Source organism: Mastigoproctus giganteus, chromosome 13 (assembly GCF_048544385.1).
Source record: "Mastigoproctus giganteus isolate SK-2022 chromosome 13, ASM4854438v1, whole genome shotgun sequence".
NCBI lineage: Eukaryota > Metazoa > Arthropoda > Arachnida > Uropygi > Thelyphonidae > Mastigoproctus > Mastigoproctus giganteus.
The window spans coordinates 75,868,519-75,888,892 of record NC_143587.1 but is presented as its reverse complement, the minus strand read 5'-3'; the positions used below and the strand labels follow the sequence as shown (position 1 = coordinate 75,888,892).

The 20,374-nt window shown below is 41.3% G+C and overlaps 1 protein-coding gene across 1 annotated transcript; it reads right to left on the bottom strand.

Annotated features, from left to right (window-relative positions):
- Positions 1-788: 788 nt before the first annotated feature.
- LOC150076183 (uncharacterized) lies at positions 789-17,696 on the bottom strand. The gene is made up of 7 exons (XM_090387556.1): positions 17,553-17,696; positions 13,564-13,613; positions 13,247-13,324; positions 4,319-4,339; positions 1,740-1,760; positions 1,252-1,287; positions 789-929 (listed from the first exon to the last, which is right to left on the bottom strand). Exons 1-7 carry the CDS (start codon positions 17,650-17,652, stop codon positions 897-899), a joined length of 339 nt encoding a protein of 112 aa, XP_090243682.1. The 5' UTR covers positions 17,653-17,696; the 3' UTR covers positions 789-896.
- Positions 17,697-20,374: the final 2,678 nt, after the last annotated feature.

Here is a 20,374-nt window from a genome sequence, read left to right as displayed (position 1 = left end):
TTCCCCAACTGCTGTTGTTGTAAACGTTCCATAACGCGATTGTATAGGTTAGAACTGAATTGTATCGTGAAGTTTTCGTATTTTTTTGCGATTTGCTCGTTAGTTATTTATTATGCGCTTCTGTTGTTTTATATTTTATTAGTGTTTGTGTTTTACAAACATTTCTGACTGTCCAATGTGGCGATTTTAAAGACGACATGTGAGATGGAAGAGGAGGATTCTAGACCTAGGCCTGGTAATCAAAGTTGTCCTATTCCATTGTGCGTCGTCTGTGGCACCTAAAAATTATTTCAAGGGATCCTCCAGGGTAAAAAGGTTGGGAAAACCTGAGTTAGACTATTAAAATTATTAATAATTTTAGTTAAGTCACTTAATAATAATAATATATTTTAACGATATACAAAATATGCACGAGTTTTCTTGGGTCGCTTATAGAACGCTTGGCCCGCACTAGTCAGCAATTTTGACACCCCAGGCCAAAACTGTCTGACTTGTGCATGTCTGCTATTAAAGAAATATTTTGTAACAGTATAAATAAATTACGTTTCTGTTAATATATAAAGCAAACTGCTTGCGTTTACTGAGAGAAACTTTATTGATCCATGTAAATACGGCAACGTTCTTGTATTTTGTATCTTAAGTTCTTTTTGCCTTATGTGGCCCTTCACAAGAGAAAATGGCTTCCTTGAGATATTTCCATATCTCTTTTTGAGAAAATTACTTTTTTTTCCCTTGTGTTGGGTGTAAATTTTCAATAAACCAGCCACTGTTTTATTACTTCTATTTATTGTTAAACACACTGATTATACATCATTTTGCATATTCTACATCAATTTATACGTCTTCTTTCCACCATTGAATTGCAGTTGAGGCCTTGGCAACAAATTTTGTTATTTCTATCCGCTGCCTATTAAATCTTCAAAACATTTCTATGAAATATAAAACGGAATGTATTATTATTCAGAACAATATATCAGAGCATGTTCTAAAACGATCAGTGGTTATCAAATACGAAGCCATAAGTTTGCTGTTATGTCCAAATTTAAAATAAACACACGTCACTAATATCGGGACCATTTGGGCAGAAAAACAGGAGAACAAAGCAAACCATATATTATTATAATACATGGTTTGTACTGTGATCAGAAATTAATGCATCCCATTAACACTTACTGAATGGTTTTAAATGAACGGACTTTAAATCAGCAAACAAACGACTTGACATTAATAATAATAAAAAATATGCCTTACTTTAATCTTTTGATGTTCCTCCTTCATTTCTTCCTTCTGTAAGTAAAAAGATAAACATATTTAATTGAATTATCAGAGTTCAGGTAAACATCGACAGCAAGTAAACTAAGTATACACGGTGTTAAGAAAATTTGGGAAAATTATCGCATGAAATTCTGGTATTTGAGGTGGCAAGAAAGATTTCATTCTTGATTGATTGAACTTTACTTTAAAGCAAAAATCACAAGACCACTTTAGTCGCTTTCTTTGTTTAACTTTTTAAATGATAGACCAAGGCAAGCCGTATACAAAAATTACTGCAGCGCAAGAACCAGCACAAAACCGGATCTGACAACTGAATAATTAACTTCTGGAGAAGAGAGAGAAAGCCCAGTTACGCAGAAAAATCATACGCCATTTAAATCTCGAAACGCAATGATTATAAAAACAAACCGCTAATTTATGCACTCAATAGCGTTAAAAATAATATCATAAATAGGAAAACTTACATTGCATTGGGCCATCAGAGCCTGAAAGAAACATAAACATAAATAAGAATTATACTTTATACAAACACTGTATAAATAGCAGTCTTTTGCTTTGTTAATTAAAATATTTCGAAATAATGAAATTAAAATGTACATCGATGATTCTAAAACTGGTCAAATAATCCGGTTTTTCATTATTGGAAAATGTTCATTCTCTTGAATACGATGATCCTTTGCTTCTTTTCGCAATTTATTTTTTTGTTTTCCCAAACGACCATAAAACTTTTCTATTAACCTGTAAGATCGCTAGTGAACTGCAATCCCATACCCTGACTGGACAGTAAACGTAGGAAAAGATCATCTTCAAAAACCAGAAAAAAAATTGCAACAATTTCTTTTTTTCATAGGTTATCATTTGTTTTACCCAACTTAGCTTATCATCTAGCCAGATTCCGAGAAACTTGGTTTCATTCACCTTTTCAAGTTGTTTTTCTTTGTACATTATTTCGAAATCTATATTTAGTGGTTTATTTTTTGTTCTAAACACCATATACGAGGGGATATCTAAACAACCGTGCCCCTACCTAGAAATAATAGCACTAGAAAGGTGAAACTTCACAAGTACTTTAATCCTTTTCTATGTGCTCTCCATGTATAGCAAACATGTTTCTCCCATCTATGGATCAGTTGTTTAATTCCTTGATCATGGAAGTCCTCACTTTTTGCCACGATTCTACTTCATTGATAACTTCCTGAGACGAATCAAAGCGAATCATACTGGTACACCCAGCATTCGTCATTTGTCACCAACCGATCAAAAAAGTTCTCAACATCCGCATTACACAAATCCGACAGCTGGCGAGAACATTGCATTCGACGTTGCTTTTGCAAAGGAGTCAGCAATCTTGGAACCCATCGTGCGGAGACCTTAGACATGTGCAGATGGTCATGTGAAATGAGTCAGCGCGCGTAGCACAGTGGTATCATCACCGTCCTCCCCACAGCGGATAAAAAAGGTCCGGGTTCGAATCCTGTCGATGACGCGAGGGACTTTAATGGGCTTTTTTCACTCCGTGGCTGAGTTAGTCGGTCTCAGTCGTAGGTAGCAAGATTTTTCTCCCAGAAACTGCAGTTTTTCGTCCAGCAAAACAGACAAATCGACCATAGAACACATGCAATTAACAAACAAAGACACACAGCACGGAAGATGAATTTAATTATTCGAGTGACCTAAAAATAATAGTTTGGTCATGTAAAATGCTGTGAGCAGACCCATAACTAATTCCCACTGCATTTCGATGAAATGAGTTGTCACACGTCTGTCACTAAGCACCAACTGCTTAACCTTTGCAACCGTCTCACTGTTTGTGGATGTTGATGGCCTTCCTTCTCTTGGCTCGTAAAAAACATATGTACGACCGTACTGGAATTCCCGTTTCCACTTTTTATACAGGGTCATAGGATGGACAACTCTGTCCATACACAGCTTTCATTTCTTCGTTAATTTCGTGAGCTTTCTTGCTCTGAAAATGCAGGAACTTAATCACTGATCGATACTCTACAGTCAACCATAGCATCCTTTCACAGATTCCGGGCTCCACCTCTGGTACGATCACCTACGGGAATGAAATTTCGCACGTTAGTTAGTGAATATGTAGATAACTTATATTAAAAACGGCATCTTCCTACTGATGTTTTATCTAGGCCAGAGTACGAGCGTTTTGATATCGCCTCGTATTTCTATTTTTCAGAATTCAGTATAAGCTGATTCTTTTGAAGCCAACTATGCAGTACAGAGAGCAAGGCAGAGATTTTGAGTTGAAACTGATTAAGGTCTTTATCTGTGATCAGGGTGGAAATGCCATCGAATACGCTACTAGGTGGGAAGATGGAAGAAGAGAGAAAAATTCATTGATACAGAGAACTAATAGGATAGGTCCAAGAAGTGTGCAGAAATAACAAAGTGTAGTGAGAATGATTCGGATAAATGAAGTAAGTGGTGGTTGAGGTAACCAATGGCTGTGATTCTCTCAGAAAATTAAATGCGGATGAAGAGATTGACGGTGGAAATGGACATCACGGAGATTGCACTGAGACCACATATATACCATCCACAACAAAAATTCCGGACACCTTGTTTTCAGAAACGATTGGACATATCCTCACATGAACCGTACAAGTTATTTCTACTTGTAATGGCACAGAGCCGAGCCGACTGATTTTCGCATTGCTAGTTTGTCGATTCATGCAACTGATGACAGCCTCAACCACCCAAAGTCCAGTGACGATGATGCTATGATGAAATCAAAATTAAAGTTAACAACATTGTCCACCAACGGAGTGAGGAATATTTCCTAAAGAGAATTTAATTTCACTAAAGAGAATTCGTATTCTCTAAAGGTGAGGATCTTTAGAGAATACGAATCTTTAGAATAGTTGACTTTTAATTGGCATAGCTAACTAATAAAAATTTCAAAAATGTTTATGTAATTTTGGCTTTCCAGTCAGAATATTAAACTGCGCTGTGTTTATGATATACCCTCGATAATCGGCAAAATAGTTTAAATACAATTTTAGTAGTTGTTAAATCAGAAACTTACCTTGAGTTCCTTTATGTCCATCTACAAATAAAACAAAAAAGGCGTAATATTAATTATTAATTTACAGTAATTTAGATTTTTAGAGTTTACTCTAAATTTAAAGAATAATGTTTCAAATTGAGATAATAATTTGCTTATGTCCTTTTGTCCGGAACGCTCTTTGAACTTGAATAACTCAAATACTGTACAAGCTGTCCACCGGATTCCTTTTATTGAGCAGTAAAATTGAGAAAGAAAAAAATTAGAATCCTACTCTGTCCAAAGACAGAGTTAGGAATCCTACACCGATAAGATCGGAGTTAACAATTATATTGAAAGTTTGATCGGCGCAGTAGAGTCTGTGAATCATATGGTAGGGACATTCAGCTGGCTAAGGTCTAGGCATCATTCACGGTTCGCAGTATAAGCAGGCGGAGGGTCTTCCGTTTGAGACAGATCTTTGGCAAATTTGGTGAACGCATGATAGTATTGTTCTTCTATTAGGAACTAGTCTTCATGTCACCGTAGCATCATGGGCCTTGGCCCATGTTACTGCAGCGACCTCAAGACTAACTAATATGGGCCTCGGCCCTGGAGGCACGTATGGGATGAAGTTGTTAATGTATGTATGTTAATAAAATGTCACTGTAGTAAGCCTTGGATGCTAGTGTAAATAATGCTACGAAGGTCCTCATAGCGTAGCCAGATGTATGACAGATAATTCCAGTCTTCCATCTGTCCACAAAAACAATAAAGGTTGTCTGTTACATTCATGAAAGTCAATTTGTGATTATTAGAACCATGTCCAGTGATTAGATGCATATGTATAGACCTGGGGAGAACCAGGGTGGAGCTTTGGGGAAATCAAGTGAAACGTTGGAAGAAATATTTTGGTAATTAGACCCTTGTCAGTATCTGTCCATCTGACCTGCCGGTTCTGTAGAAGTTTCGCTGCAATTAGTTTTTTGCCAATCTTGCTGTCATTGAGGGTGTAAATATTATGTCCAAGGACAGAGGTTGGTAAACCCCTGGACAGGCAGTAATAGGGTCCATAACGAATGACCTCTAGATCAATCGGAAGCAGGCCCGTGTGCACCTGCAGAATTGCAGAATTCTCCGAACAGCAGGCCCTGGTGATGGAAAGATACATTGCTGGATAGTTTCCAGCTTGCGCTGGTTGCGGTTCAACGCAGCTCAGCGAAACTCGACCCCGGAGCCTATGCACTGATTGATATAAAGATGGATTTGTAGAGCAACTTAAGAGTGCGGCGGTTCAACCCCCAGTCTGACCAGCTAACTCGATCAATGAGGGCTGTATAATTCCTGACCTCGGTATGAAGATCGGAAATATGCGGGAAAAAAGTTGAGAGTCCAAGACGATGACCAGCTGTTTATGTTCAGTGACCAGTTTGATGGTAGTTCCTTGTATTTTAATCTGTGGAGGTCATGTTGTCTCATGGTCCTAAAAGAGGGTGGACTGAGTTTTTTTTTTTTTTTTTTTTTTGGGGAGTTACGTACCTTATGGAGTTCGGGCCAACCCTGAAAGACCCGAATGACATGATTTCCGATGGCTTTAAGAAATGCTCTCGAGTCTGCAGAGACCGGTATGGTGAGGTCTGCAGCGATCGATATGGCGAGGTCTTCAAGGAATGCCTGGGTGCTAACAGGGCCCAGGTAAACTGCAAGGAGTTCATCTTTTAAGAATGTTCCAGAGGAAAGTGCCCAGAACCGAGCTCTGGGTGCCCCGTGGATAAAACATGCGAGGCTTCTGTATGTATTGGAAATTGTAATCTTCGGGATGAGTGGAGTATACAAATGCCCCAGCCTTCTCAGGATGCTCAGTTAGCAAAGCATATCCTTTATCCTTCAAAACAGCCTGAATTCGTCTAGGCATGGATTGAACAAGATGCTGAAAACGTTTTGCGGGAATAGAGTACCATGCAGACTTAAATGTATCACTCAGTTCCTTGAGATTAGACGGAGGTGTAGGCCTGCAGCGAACAGCCCTTTTCAGTTCATCCCAAAGATGTTCAATAGGATTGAGATCCAGGGACTAAGCGGGCCACTGCAGCAAAGAAAGGCATTGTCATGTTCCTGGAACCATTCCATGGTGATTCGGGCTTTGTGCACCGGCGCATTATCCTGCTGGAAGTAACCATCTGACTGAGGATAAACTGCCAACATAAACGGATGCACTTGGTCAGCAACGATGTTTAGGTACGATGTGGCATTCAGGCGTGAATCTATGGGTATCAGTGGACCCAACGTGTGCCAAGAAAACATTCCCCACACCATAACACTGCCCACACCATCTTGCAGAATAGTCGTCAGATATAACGGGTGCATGTATTCATGTTGTTTTCGCCAAATTGTGAGCCTTCCACCAACATGATGCACCAGGAACTTCGCCTCGTCAGACCAAGCAAGTGTTTTCCAATTCTCGATAGTCCAGTGCTGGTGTTGCTGTGCCCACAGGAGGCATGCTCTCTTGTTCTTCATTCAGAACAAAGTTAACGATGTGGCCGTCGGCTGTTGTAGCCCATTCGCGACAAAGTGCGACTAGTGGTCCGTGGCAATATTTTGTTCTGCGCACCAAGGTTGTATTCTGACGTGATGTGCGACATTGTGGCCCGTTTGATTGCTTGCACAATTCTAGCCATCCTCCTCTGACTACTCTCATCAACAAACCTCGTTGCAGCATACCAACAAGGATGACATTACAGTCATCGAGCATGACGAGGGGCCGGTGGATCCCCGCGCCAGAGCCCCCTCCGCTAAAAGGAAAACCCGCTCACAAACCGACACGAGAGAATCACAAGAGATTCATGCCTCCCAACGGGATTCTACCGAAGAGAAACAAGAGGAACCACCACTGGATTCAACCTTGCCCAAGGGCACCGTCCCTGAACAGAAACTAATCCTGCGAACCGCCCTTGAAAACTTATTCAAGAAGCAGAGCAGCAGAGTGACTACAGGACTAAGAGCTGAAATCGTTTCCCTGTGGACCAAACTAGAAACAATTTTGGACCAAACGCACCTGGAAAATGAAAAAATAACCGCCAGGCTTGATGCCTATCTTGAAAGTGGGGCGAACAAAGTGCAACAGCGAGCCCCCACTTTTGCTGAAGTGCTGAGGACACAACAACCCACCAACCAAACAGTAACTAAGGAATCTACCACTAAACGCAAGACCCTCTTGCCAACCCCTCACCTAGTCATCGTAAGACCGACCTCCAAAGATGAAGTCCACACCAGCGAAGAGGTAAAGAGCATAGTAGTAAACAACCTTACCGAAGACTTAAAAGCGGCAAAAATCAAATCGGTTCGCAAAACCCGAAATGTGGGTGTTATCATTGAAACCCACACAAAGGCGGATGCAAACCTGATACTAAACAATCAAAGAATCCACACACTTGGATTAGAGGCCCTACCACCGAAACGAAAGGGACCTTGTGTAATTATATACGACTTGGACAAGGACATATCCCCGACTGAGATCCAAACAGAGCTGTACATGAGAAACCTACAGCAAGACTATCCAGGGAAGGCACCATCAACCATCGTTACTCCGAGATTTCAGACTAAAGCTAGAGCAGGAAACGCCACCAACTGGGTGGTAGAGCTCTCACCAGCGGCCTGGAAGACTATATGCCTGCAAAACAGAGTCTTTATCAACTGGGGCAGCCACCGCTTCAGGGAGTACGTACCCGTCCCAAAATGCTTCCGGTGTTGTAAATTCGGGCATACTACCCACACCTGCGCTCAGACTCAGCCCACCTGCGGCCATTGTACAGAGCGGGGACACGAGTTTAAAAACTACCCAAATAAGGACAAAGACCCTACCTGTGCTAATTGCAAGTTGGTAAAAATGGATTGCAAACACTCGATAAGGGACTCCAACTGTCCCTCATACATCAAAGCGAAGAGCATGCACCAAACTAGAACTGATTATGGCGACTACAACTAAGAAATTCAACACCACAGAGATGAAAATATTCCAGCATAATGTACAGAGAGCCAGGGCTGTGGCTGACCAGCTACGCCTTAAGGCCGACCAAGAGAGCGCTGATATCCTGCTACTTCAGGAACCGTATGCACATTCCAAACAAGTAAGGGGCTACCCACTTGCATATAAACTAATCCAATCTGATGAGGACACTCCCTGGGCCGCGGTCCTGGTCCGAAACCCGGACATCACGGCAACGAAGATCGCACAGCTGTGCACACCATGGGCAGCCTGCGCCCATGTCATCACACCAATAGGAGCCTTCTACGCCATATCCCTCTACTCTAGACCGGGACAGGATATCACAACTGCCATAAATTACTTGCAACAGCTACTTGACATCCTACCAAACCAGCGGATCATTGTGGGAGCAGACGTGAACTGTCGGTCGCCTGCATGGCACAGCAAAACGGAGAGCAGAAGAGCTACGCACAATGGTCAGTTACTTGAAGACTTCCTAGCCACCTCGCCGTTTGTGATCCTTAACCAGCCACACCATTTGCCCACATTCTGCAACCTGCTTTGGGAAGCAGACATAGACATAACAATAGCCACAGCCAATATGGCCGCGCACATCGACAGATGGACAGTCGAAAATTCCTGGACAACATCCGATCACCGGGTGATCACGTACCGAATTTCAAGAACGCTAACCAGAACCCTAATCACCAGATATCTCACCAACAGATTTGCAATCCACAAAGCGGACTGGAATCAGTTTGCGGTTCACCTAGCCACAGCTATCAAAGCTAGACAACAGCAAATAGAGAAGGAAACTGATCCAGACAGCCTGCAAAGAACAGTGACTAACATAATCACAGAGTCCAGCAGTGCAACCATAAAGAAGAAGAGACCCTCCCCAGGAATGGTCCCATGGTGGACCCGGGAGCTGCAGACCCTTAGGAAGGAGGTCGCAAATAGAAGGAAACAATTCCAAAGAGCCCGCAGGTCTTGGCCGCAGGCTGAGGTGGAGGCCTTAAGACAACGCTATAGGGAGGCAAGAAATCTATACACAGACAAAATCCAAAAGAGTAAAAGAAAGTCCTGGGAGTTACTTGTCTCCACAGCTGGAAATGCAGATCCCTGGGGGGTTATATACAAAGTAACTACGAATAAACTCCCCAGGGGAGAAGTCCTCACGACGACTCGAACTCCACAAGGCACTCTAACAACAACGTGGGAGGAATCAGTCAACAACCTCCTAAACGCAATACTGAAGGAACCAGCACAGCCAACCAGTGAACAACAACTCAAGCTGTGCAAAGAAAATGAAGAATACCTCACGGAACAGATAGAACAACCATTTACAATGGAGGAACTCCAAGAAGCGACTGCCCGGATTAGGCCCAAAAGATGCCCTGGAAGAGATATGCTTGAACCTGAAATCATAAAGAAGGTTGCTGACCTAGAACCCCAACTTCTCTTAAGGCTGTACAATTGCTGCCTGGAGGCTGGCTACTTCCCTAAGGAGTGGAGAACAGCAAATGTCAAATTAATTCTCAAATCCCCAAGCAAAAATCCGGCATTCCCGGAATCATATCGACCCATAGCGCTCCTAACAGTTTTAAGTAAGCTATATGAACGGCTCCTCCATAGACGGATACAACACTACTACTCCACTGCCAACCTTGAGGCAAAAAACCAATTCGGATTCAAGCCAGGTCACTCGACTGTCGATGCGATGGGAAACCTACTGATATCAGTGAATGATTGCCAACAGAAGTACTTTCTCGCTATTGCAGTGGATTTTGCCGGGGCGTTCAACTCACTTTGGTGGCCGAGCGTCCTGGGCAGGCTCAGAATGGCACAGGTCCCAAGCAACCTTTATAATAATATCAAAAGCTACCTCTCACATAGAAAAATAGAAGTGAAAGTACCATACCAACAGATCAGCAGGAACATCCACAGGGGGTGCCCCCAGGGTTCCGTGCTCGGTCCACTGCTGTGGAATATAGTATTTGATGATTTTCTGAACACCGGCCTTGGGGAGGTGGTAACCCAAGCATTTGCGGATGACTTAATTCTCACTGTGACGGCAGATAATAGGACACAACTTGAGACTCGAGCAAATCAAGCTCTGTATACTCTACAGCGGTGGGCTATGGAGAACTTTCTACAGATCTCGCCTGCCAAAACGACTTCCATCTTGCTTAAGGGAACATTGAACATAAGGAGGCCACCGCAAATTAAAATAAATCGCGCTACAATCAAATTCGCCCAACAAATGAAATACCTCGGAATCATTTTTGACAGCAAGCTCACATTCCAACCGCATCTCAGGCAACTCAGGACGAAGATTAGGAACTACTCAGGCCTGATTGCGCGAGTCTCACGCAAGGACTGGGGGCTGAGTAAACAAACCATGTTGCTATACTACAAGACTACTTTTCTCCCAGCGATCACATACGGTGCACCAATATGGTACCATAGAACCAGACTGATCACCAACAAAAGAATACTGGACTCAACACAACGAACAATATTGCTCAAAACAACCCGAGCCTGCAATACTGTGAGCACGGAGGCGCTCCAGGTTCTTACTGGATCCTTACCCCTTGATCTCGAAGTGATCAGATGCGGACTAGCATACTACATATCAAAAGGAATCTCTGTGACCTACTCGGGCTTTACGATTGAACCCACAAACAATATAAAAATGGAAAAGGCTCGGCTCTTGGCACACTTAAAACAGGAATGGCAAAACAGGTGGACAGACTCAACCAAAGGAGAGGTGACGCGACGCTTCATACCTGATGTAGACAGGTTTTTCCCAAAACTACCTGTATGGTTCCACCCAGGCCTATATGCCACCTATTTATTGACGGGTCACGGCCCCTTCAACGAGAAACTAACATCTCTGGGCCTCCTCCAAGACCCCAGCTGTTCATGTGGATAACCGGAAAGCTGGACCCACCTCATGCACGAATGTACAAACTACGAGGACCTACGTGGAAATCTAATAACAAGATTAACCTACGTGCCGCGAGGCCAGGAACATCATCTCTTGGACACAAGCGAAGAATATAAGAACCTCACCAGATTTGCACAGGAACTCTTTGCCAGAAGAAGAGCCTGTTCTGCGATCAGGAACTAAGGGCACAGTACGCCTTGTAGCAGACATTAAACTTCCACAACACCGGACTATAAGCAGCACTAGACCACCCTTCCTGATGATGGAAACAGGATCAACGGACCAGACCCATCCGGGATGCAAAAGAGACACTCCACGAGACTACCCTGGTCGTGTATATAACCCATAAATGTGACTGACCTCAACCTACCTGGATGGACACATAGCCAATGAATGACATCGGGGAACTGGTTCCGACTGCTTCATTGGACCCATATCTTTTTCCCCACCTTGAACAGCAGATTTGCTGCCAGTGCGCCAATTGGCGACCGAGCTGGGCACTCTTTCCTGGCTTTCTTTCCACTCCACTTCCCTGGCACGGGGGGAAGGTGCCTGTCCTCTTGTCTCCTCCCTTCCTCGCCACCCCCAATTTTCCTTCTGGTGGGGCATGGGCACGCCCCACTGACACCTATTGGGGTCGCCTTACCTATTGACTCCATATTTCTGTCTCTCCCCCCCCAGTCTTCAGTCTCCCTCCCCTACTCTATCTGTACACAAGCGATTGCCCTACACGTCCAAATTTAATCATGTCCAAATTACTGTTTGCCAATAGTTTCGGCCTTTCAAATCCTAGCACTCTTACCCCGCCACGCGAAAGATCAAAAAAAATTTTTTTTTTTTTTTTTTTAATAGGTCCTAGCCACTGAAATCTCAGGAAATTAGGTGGCAGGACCTGCCAGAGTAATTAATTATAATGCTGATATACCTGGCCTGCCTCCACGGGGCTGAGTGTGGACAACGTTGGGCCTCAGCAGGGGTCCAGCGGCTAAATGGCCAGAAGAACAACGGTACACGACACTACACTCATACAATATCCATACACTTTTAAATCTCTGGCCTTTCCAGTGAACTGGCACACCTACAATGAAAGCAACGCGGAGATGGGGGAAACTCCTGGTGCCGCTTGACACTAAATACACTCACTCTACACTCTCTCATCAACAAGCGATTTTCTTCCACAGGAGTGCCGTTGAGAGGATGTTTCTGTTTGTTGCACCATTCTCGATACACCCTTGAAACTGTGGTGTATGAAAAGTTCAGGAGAACTGCCGTTTCAGAGATGCTTTGTCCAGCACGTCTTGAACCTACTACCATGCCACGTTCAAAGTCTGTTAGATCACTCCTTTCCCCCATTCTTGCTACAGTTTGTACGCTTAACTGATACTAGAAAGGTTGTTCTGCTGCATTTATATCCACAAATGTGATCATGTGACTTGCAACGTTGTGGGACAAACCATTTGCGTGCACAGCATGGGTGTACCTAATAAAGTGGCAGTACAGTGTACGTGTTTTTGTTACGGCTGCAGTGACTAATTGGAGGAGAGCTTCCTCTGCAGCGTCCTGGGCGAAAACCGAATTGAAGATTAGATTAAAGGCAGGGTGTTTATACAATGGAAAACTTCCAAGAGTCTTCCGTTTTGGATACTTTACGAACAATAGCGTTATTATACCAGGCTGGGAAGCAGCACTTAAAGTCTGTACCAGAGATAATTTTACTGTTTGGGAGTGTTTCTAGAACTACTTGTATATAGGCAATTATTGCAACTATGTCCTGACCAGGTCTACTGTATAAGAAAATTAGGTTGAAGTCATCAAGAGGGCAGATGACATTAACACGGAAACTTTGCTCATCCTAAAGTCGATTTAATAAGTCTGCAAGTTATCCATCATCTTAATTTCTTTTCCGTGTGTTCGTGGTCAAGCGATCATTCGATATATGCTAATTTTCTGTACCGAGCTTATCAAATGTTCTTCCTATACAATCATTAAAGTTTCTAAAAACAGAATAGGGATTAAGAGCTTTAACTCTTACCTTGCATGCCGTTTCCAATGCTGATTTCACATTATCGCAGTTCTCAAACCCCTTTATTTTTTTAGTCGCTGCAAGACACTGTACAAAATATAAAGAGTTTTAGTTTCATGTGTTTTCTGCATCCTCTGCATTTGAACTAAATGCAGAGGATAAAGCATTTTTTTAATCCTTTTATTAGGGATTTATACTGGAGTCCAAAAGAAAACTTTGATATTTACTCTACCGTATATTTATTAATAAAATCCAAACAGTTTATAAGTTTTTAATTTAAACTGATAATGAAACTTGATAAATAATAGAGAAACAGATTTAATTACCTCCTTTGCGTCGCCAATGCACTTTGCCAGTTTATCTATTGACTCTGGCTCTAAATATTAAAGAGAACAAAAATATTTTTGAAAAATAATAGATGGTCGAATACGCCATATTTCTACACACACGCACCACGTGAATAAAGAAAGTAAAATATAATGACTAAAATGACAGTGCCATCTGGAGGTACCCAAATGTGAGTTCCAAAAGATTCGCATAAGTGAAACCAATTGGTCCTTTTCTCTCCAGCAGTCATCAAAAGAATAAATGCGATCCTTTCGAACTCATAAGGCAGATATCTTCAGGAGACATTGTCTGGTTCCCTCATTGCATTTTCTTATTTACTTCTTCTTATACTCAGCGTGTTTATACATTCATTTTCAGTCTATTTATTAATGAACATTGTTTGCTTTGATAAGGCTGTTGTTGGCGCTTTATCAAGTGCAGTAGACTGTCGAAATAATGGCACCCCAAATAACGGAATATTCGAGTTAACGGCACGTTGAGATCGGATTTACATACAGCGCAGATGTCTCGCAGTGCAAAAAAAAGAAAACGGGAAGTCAATTGATTACAGTATTTGTTTACATTCGCCATTTTGAAAGTGAATTCCGCAAATATTACGGATTATACCGCTATTTTATATTTACGGTAGTTTAAATTAAAACCCCCTCTCACTATGGCTCCTAAAGTTAATAAACCTCATACAGAGACGCGAGGAAAATTCCGGGTAAGGTTAATAAACCTCACCCGCAGTTGCTCGCGTCATGGACAGGATTCAAACCCTGGCCTTTTCCACACGACGTTGGGGGGGGAGGGGGGGAGAAGTGTGGCGATACCACTGTGCTACCGCGGAGACTAAACTTGATATAATAAAGAAAATAGATAACTTTTTAACTTTTCATGCATTTTTCTGCACACGGTTTGCTTTAGGCTTATCTGCTTAGCGAATCCTTGCTCAATCTTTTATTTTCACGAATGCTGCATATATTTCTATATCTGGCATACATACGCATGTATAATGGTCTAACCGTAAGCATTTCCGTGTACAGACACAAACACAAAAACTACACCGAGTGGACAGAAATCATGGAATACCTACATAGTAACAGGTAGGCCCACCTTTCTCCCGGATAAGGCCAGTCAACGAGGCATTGAGTCCACGAAAAGGTCAGGCATTTCCATCCACGCTTGCTGCACTGCTGTCCATAATTCCGTCGCATTCCTGGGTGGAGGATCCAAAGCTCGAACGGACCTCTCCACAGCATCCGAAAGATGCTCCACAAGGTTCATGTCCGGTAAACGGGGAGGCCATTCCATCGTGGTAAAATCTGCGGAATGCTCTTTGAACCATGTTCTAGTCACCACGACTCTGCGGGGAAGCGCATTGTTCTGCTGAAAGAGTCCATTGCCATGTGGGTGCACGATGACCACGAAGGCATGCATATGATCTGCAAGGATGGACACATAACATGGACCGTTCAGAGATGCGTCTAGACGTACCAGATGTCCCAACATGTGCCAGTTGAACACGCCCAGACCACTACCGACTGTCCACCTGCCTGAACAGTTCCTTGTTGACACGACGGGTGCATAGCTTCTTTTGGTTTCCGCCACCTGCACACCCTCCCTTCCTGTCGAAATAACTGGAAACGGGACTAATCGGACCAGGAGACCCGTCTCCAATCATCCAAGGTTCAGTGCCGGTGTTCTTTTGCCCAGTTGAGTCGTAGAGTCCTGTGTCGTGGTGTTAGCAATGGGACTCCGGTGGGTTGGAGGCTCCCGTAACCTATTGCGGCTAATGATCGCCTGATGGTCTTTGTGGAGACGTTTCTGGCACCTGTCTCGTTGAAGTCGGCGGTGATTTATGCCACTGTCGCTCTCCGATTAGCTGAAACAATGGAAGACAGACGTCGATGGCCAGGGGAATCCACCACCTTTCTCCACCCACAGCGCTGTTCACGAGGAAATGACGTATCCCGATACACTCTTCATACTGTTGATAGTTATTATGTCTGTAAATTTCACGTGTTCTGTGGTCCTCTTGCTGTTTGCTGGACGTAAAACAAAGTTTCCAGGAGAAAAATCCATGCTATCCTCGCCTGAGGCTAACTATCTCAGCCCACGTTATGAAAAGGACCATAAAACTTCCTCTCGCCATTGACGGGATTCGAACTCAAGTCTTTTCCACCCACTGTGGGAAGGCTGTAATTGTACCAACTGTGCTACTCACGAGGGCCAGAATGTACAGTAAGAACGGACAGGCCAGGACAGGAGAGAGAGAGTAGGGTTTCGCTTTTAGTTAAGAGGCACATAAAATGTAAAGCAATGTATCAAGTGGACATGGGTAACCAGTACAATGTTGAGTTAGTTTCGTGTGACTTGAACACTGGGAAAACAAAAATGTGGATAGGGGTTTGTTGTAGACAAAGACTGTGATAAGTATAACGAAAAACTATACAAAGAAATAGAATGGGACAGTAAATTATAATTTCTCAAAACGCCCAATTTTAACTGCCATATATTGACTGTAAATTGTTGATCGTTCACTCACACAGTAGTAAAGGATTTGTGGATTTATTGGATCATTGTATTGCGTGTTAGAAAGGCATTGTAATAAAGCAACACTCTTGATTTTGATTTACTGTTACGACGCAATACTTTTGCGTCGTAACAGTAAATACAGTGGTCTCACACAGGTTTTAAATTCTATGTAGTTAGAATACCAACAGCAAATTCTAAATGAGAAGCATTTAGAGATGCTTTTATAACAGCTAAGAGATAGAGTTCATGATTTAGACCTATTGAATGTCAAATGAACTGATAGCACTCGTGGCACTGAAGACGCATGAGTTTGAATAAATTCAAGGAAGCGCTTGATGATAAACTGTTAGAGCAATGGACAGATGAAATGGGAAGTGCTGCTTTTTTTTTTTTTTCTGGCTGATACGGTATAAGCTTGTTGCTAGCATTATTTTCCTCTGCTATCTTTATTTCGAAACTAAGGCGTTACCCAGCGAATTCATTTAACAAACAATTCAAAACTTTTGCATAGTGTTCTTAATTCACCTTCTTACATGGTGGAATAAATTCTTGGGAATGATTTCTTTGGTATCGAAAAGAAAATGGTTGCTGATTTTTGAAAACAAAATTTTCTGTGTTCGTGTCAGCATCTTGTCATCGTCACTTCATGCTTTATCTGTTTGTTTGATTGCGAACGGATTCGAAATACCCCGACTCGTCATTTGTTGTAATTGAATCAGGTAAGAACAGGCATCACCATCAACATCTTGAATGAGCTCTTCGCATTCTTAGAGTCTGATAAGCTTTTGTTTCTCAATAGAAGAGTGTAGCATCAACCTTGCTCAGTTCCATTTGCCTAAATCTTCTGTCAAAATTGCACAAACTGCTTCTCTATCAATGTGTAATTGTTCTTCTATCGCTCTTAGTTCATTAAATTCCTTTGCTTTCGAAATCGCCTTGCCTTTAAACGTTGTAGCTATGAAGCGCTTTGTTATTGTATCTGAATCGTCAGTCTTCCCTCCACACGACAACTCCAACGGATCTCTCACAATATCATACTCTCTATTATTCATTCACCATCTCTTCTCAAATAACTACATTTTACTATATCACGTTGAATTCGCATTATAAGACTAATTTCTCGCTGTCTGTCCTTTATACTGAACCTCAACGTTTAATTGCTAGTCCTCTGTTCCGCTTCTTTCAGGTATTAAGAAACCATCACATTGATTATACGCTTATTGCGTTTTGCTCTGTTTCATTAATCTTAATTTTGTATATATTTTAATACAAATCACTATTTTGTGTTGATTCTCTAATGTACTATACTTTCTAATGCTCAGCTTTCTCGCCAATGTTTAGGGTCTGAGTGCCCCTGTGTTTGACGAGCATATAAATAAATAAACAAATAAAATAAGCCTATAAATAACTGTATTTCACTAATAATTTAACGACTTGAAAGCTAACTTACTGCAAACTAATTCCTTAATCTTCTCACAGTTCGGCTGCTCTTCTGCTGTGACTACCAGCAGGCCAGCTATCAGAGATGCTACACCAAGAAGGAACTTCATCTTTCAGCAAGTTGGGCTGTTTCTATCTGCTAAGGACACGAGAGAAAGGTACCGAGTGTGTTGAGGTCCGCTGCTTATATGCAATTTCTGCGTTTGTATTATTTCAGGAAATCTTTACGCCAGCCAATACCATTCTATGTGCACGCACACGCACACATGCACACACGCACGCACGCCTGTATATCTGTAAGCACTGAAAAATCTTTTGACTAGAACTGAACTCCTCCTCTTTGTTTAATTAGCTTTTATCAACTTTGTGTAGCGTGCCAGTCAGTATGAGGTGATATTTGTGTGTTAGTATGACGCTGATTCAACTCACTCTTCTTTCGATATTGAAGCATTCAAACAAGGACTTGTTTTTTTTTTATATGGTCGTAGTTCTGACAGTTCTGGTGAAATCATTCAGATTGGCAAAATACACTAAGTCATCCTGTAATAGATGAAGCTCACCGCTAACCAGTTTTTTATTTATTTATTATTATTATTATTATTATTATTTAGTGATTTTATTTTAAGTTTGAATATTTACGAGTGCTTAAACTGTGTTTCGCTTATCCTATCACAATAAATATCAATTGTTTATAAAGTATATTGATAATAATTCAAAATAAAATTGTGGGATGCATTAAGTAAAACTTTGAAGCGAATATATTTTTTTCAATTTTTTTTTTGCCTAATTTTTTCATCAAATAGATATTTTAAATTTATTTTATTATCCCCTTTTTGGTGTTTTTATATTACATAATTTATTAATAAAATATAACTAGGTGACTTTACTTTTAGATGGTAGATTTACATAGTGCTGTAGCACTTGGTCCATATACACAAACGTTTGTTTTCCTTATTTTTGTGGGTCGGCGGGGTTTGATATGTAAAATTGATAAATATCTAATATCCAAAGATAACCCTGTAGAACCGACATTAAGGCCAAAAAAGTAAGTAAAAAAAATTCAAATAACAGACAACACACATGATACTGATTAATTTCAATAAATTAATATTGTTAAAAATTGAAATGCATCTAAATAGAAAAATATTCTTCTGGAATGGAAAAATTATTTTAATTTTTATATCCGATTGAGTTCGAAGACATTAAATTTTAAATTTTAAAATTTTAATATTTGAACTTGAATTTTGACTACTTGAATTTGAATATATGAATTATTTTGAATTTGAATGTTTGAATACAATAGCAGTAGTAGTGTCAAATGACGCAAGAAAGCAAGGTTATATAGCATCAGCCAAAAAACGAAAAAGAAAACACTACACATTTCTTCCAACCATACCCTCCAAGAATTTTTTTGTCTAATTCTTCCGTGAATTTATTCAAACCATGCACTTCAACAGCAACTGATGGAAGCTTGTTCCAACAATCAACCACCCTCTAGCTAAAGGAAAACTTTCGCACATCTATCCTGAAACCATCCTTCCTCAACTTAAATTTATGCCCCTTCATGTGTTCAGTCACAGCAAGAGGAAGAATGCCATTCACATTCAGCTTACTCAATCCTGTCAAGGCCTTAAAAATCTCAATCAGATCACATCGCAGGTGTCTAGGCTCCAGAAGCTGCAATTTGCAGAATTGAAGCCTTTCTAAGTAAGAGCACCCTTTTGTTCCCTTCACCAATCTGCCTGCCTGCCCTTCTTTGCACCCGTTCCAGCAGTTCCAAATCCTTCCTAAGATGAGGACTACAGATCTGTATACAGTACTCAAGATGCAGCCTAACCATTGTCTTGTTCAAAGGGATAATCACCTCCTTATCCCTGCTAACAAAGTTTCTTTATATCATTGAAAAAACGCATGGGCTGTTATAGGAAGCATTCCTGACTGCAGAAGTGTTTGAATATTCCAATTTTGAATATGAATTTTTGAAATTTTGAATTTGGAATCTGAATATTTGTACTAAGCTCCGGCAATCTTCAATAACTATTATTCTTGATTTTCCTTCTGATATTGGAGAACAATTACTAAAATCTAGTGAAATTTTTAATGCTCTTTAAGAAGTCTCCAATGCTGCTTTCTCCAGAAGTAAATCTCTTAATGATCCATAAACAAATACTCAAGATTAGTGACATTGTCTATTAATTTCCTGATATATCCTTGCTCGACTCTTGTAATCTTGGACAGTTTAGAAGTTTCTATCCTCTCGCTAGTTCCTGAATCTAACTGTGGATTCTACGGATTTTTGGAATCAGCCTAATTCTTCTGACGCTGTTCCTGACAGCTATGGCACTAGTATCTTCAAACAGCATGGGATTCTGACGCATTATTGATTGTACCTCCACCTCGTGGAGTTTTCTTTCTACTTTTAGTTCTCATCTCTTCCATATCTATTTCTTTCGCCATTTTTTGTTGGCCCATTCCTTCCCCAGCTTGGGGAGTGATTTGCTTTGTTGACCTTTTTACTCTAGTGAGGTGACAAGATTTTTTTTTTTTTATATTATCATTGATTCGCCACAATGATACTGGAGAATGATGCCGTAGCCGAGTTGGCAAGCGATAGACTGACTAACTCACCCACAGAGTGAAAAAATCCATAAAAGTTACTCGAGTCATTGAAGAGATTCGAACCCCGGCCTTTTCTACCCGGAGTGAGGAGGACGGTGGAGAGGTAGAGATACACGGCATAAAACTGAATGCAACAGCAGACACCGTTATGTTCAGATTCAAATACACTTTCAGTTTTCCCTCGCTTCCTCCTTCGCTTTCTAAAAAATTACC

Bases quoted from the DNA above. Each gene is read 5' to 3' on its own strand.
- LOC150076183 (XM_090387556.1), bottom strand. From the start codon at position 17,652: ATGAAGTTCCTTCTTGGTGTAGCATCTCTGATAGCTGGCCTGCTGGTA. The intron at 13,614-17,552 runs GTAAGTTAGCTT...TTTAATATTTAG, and splicing joins GATTAAGGAATTAGTTTGCA to AGCCAGAGTCAATAGATAAA. The intron at 13,325-13,563 runs GTAATTAAATCT...TATTTTGTACAG, and splicing joins GCATTGGCGACGCAAAGGAG to TGTCTTGCAGCGACTAAAAA.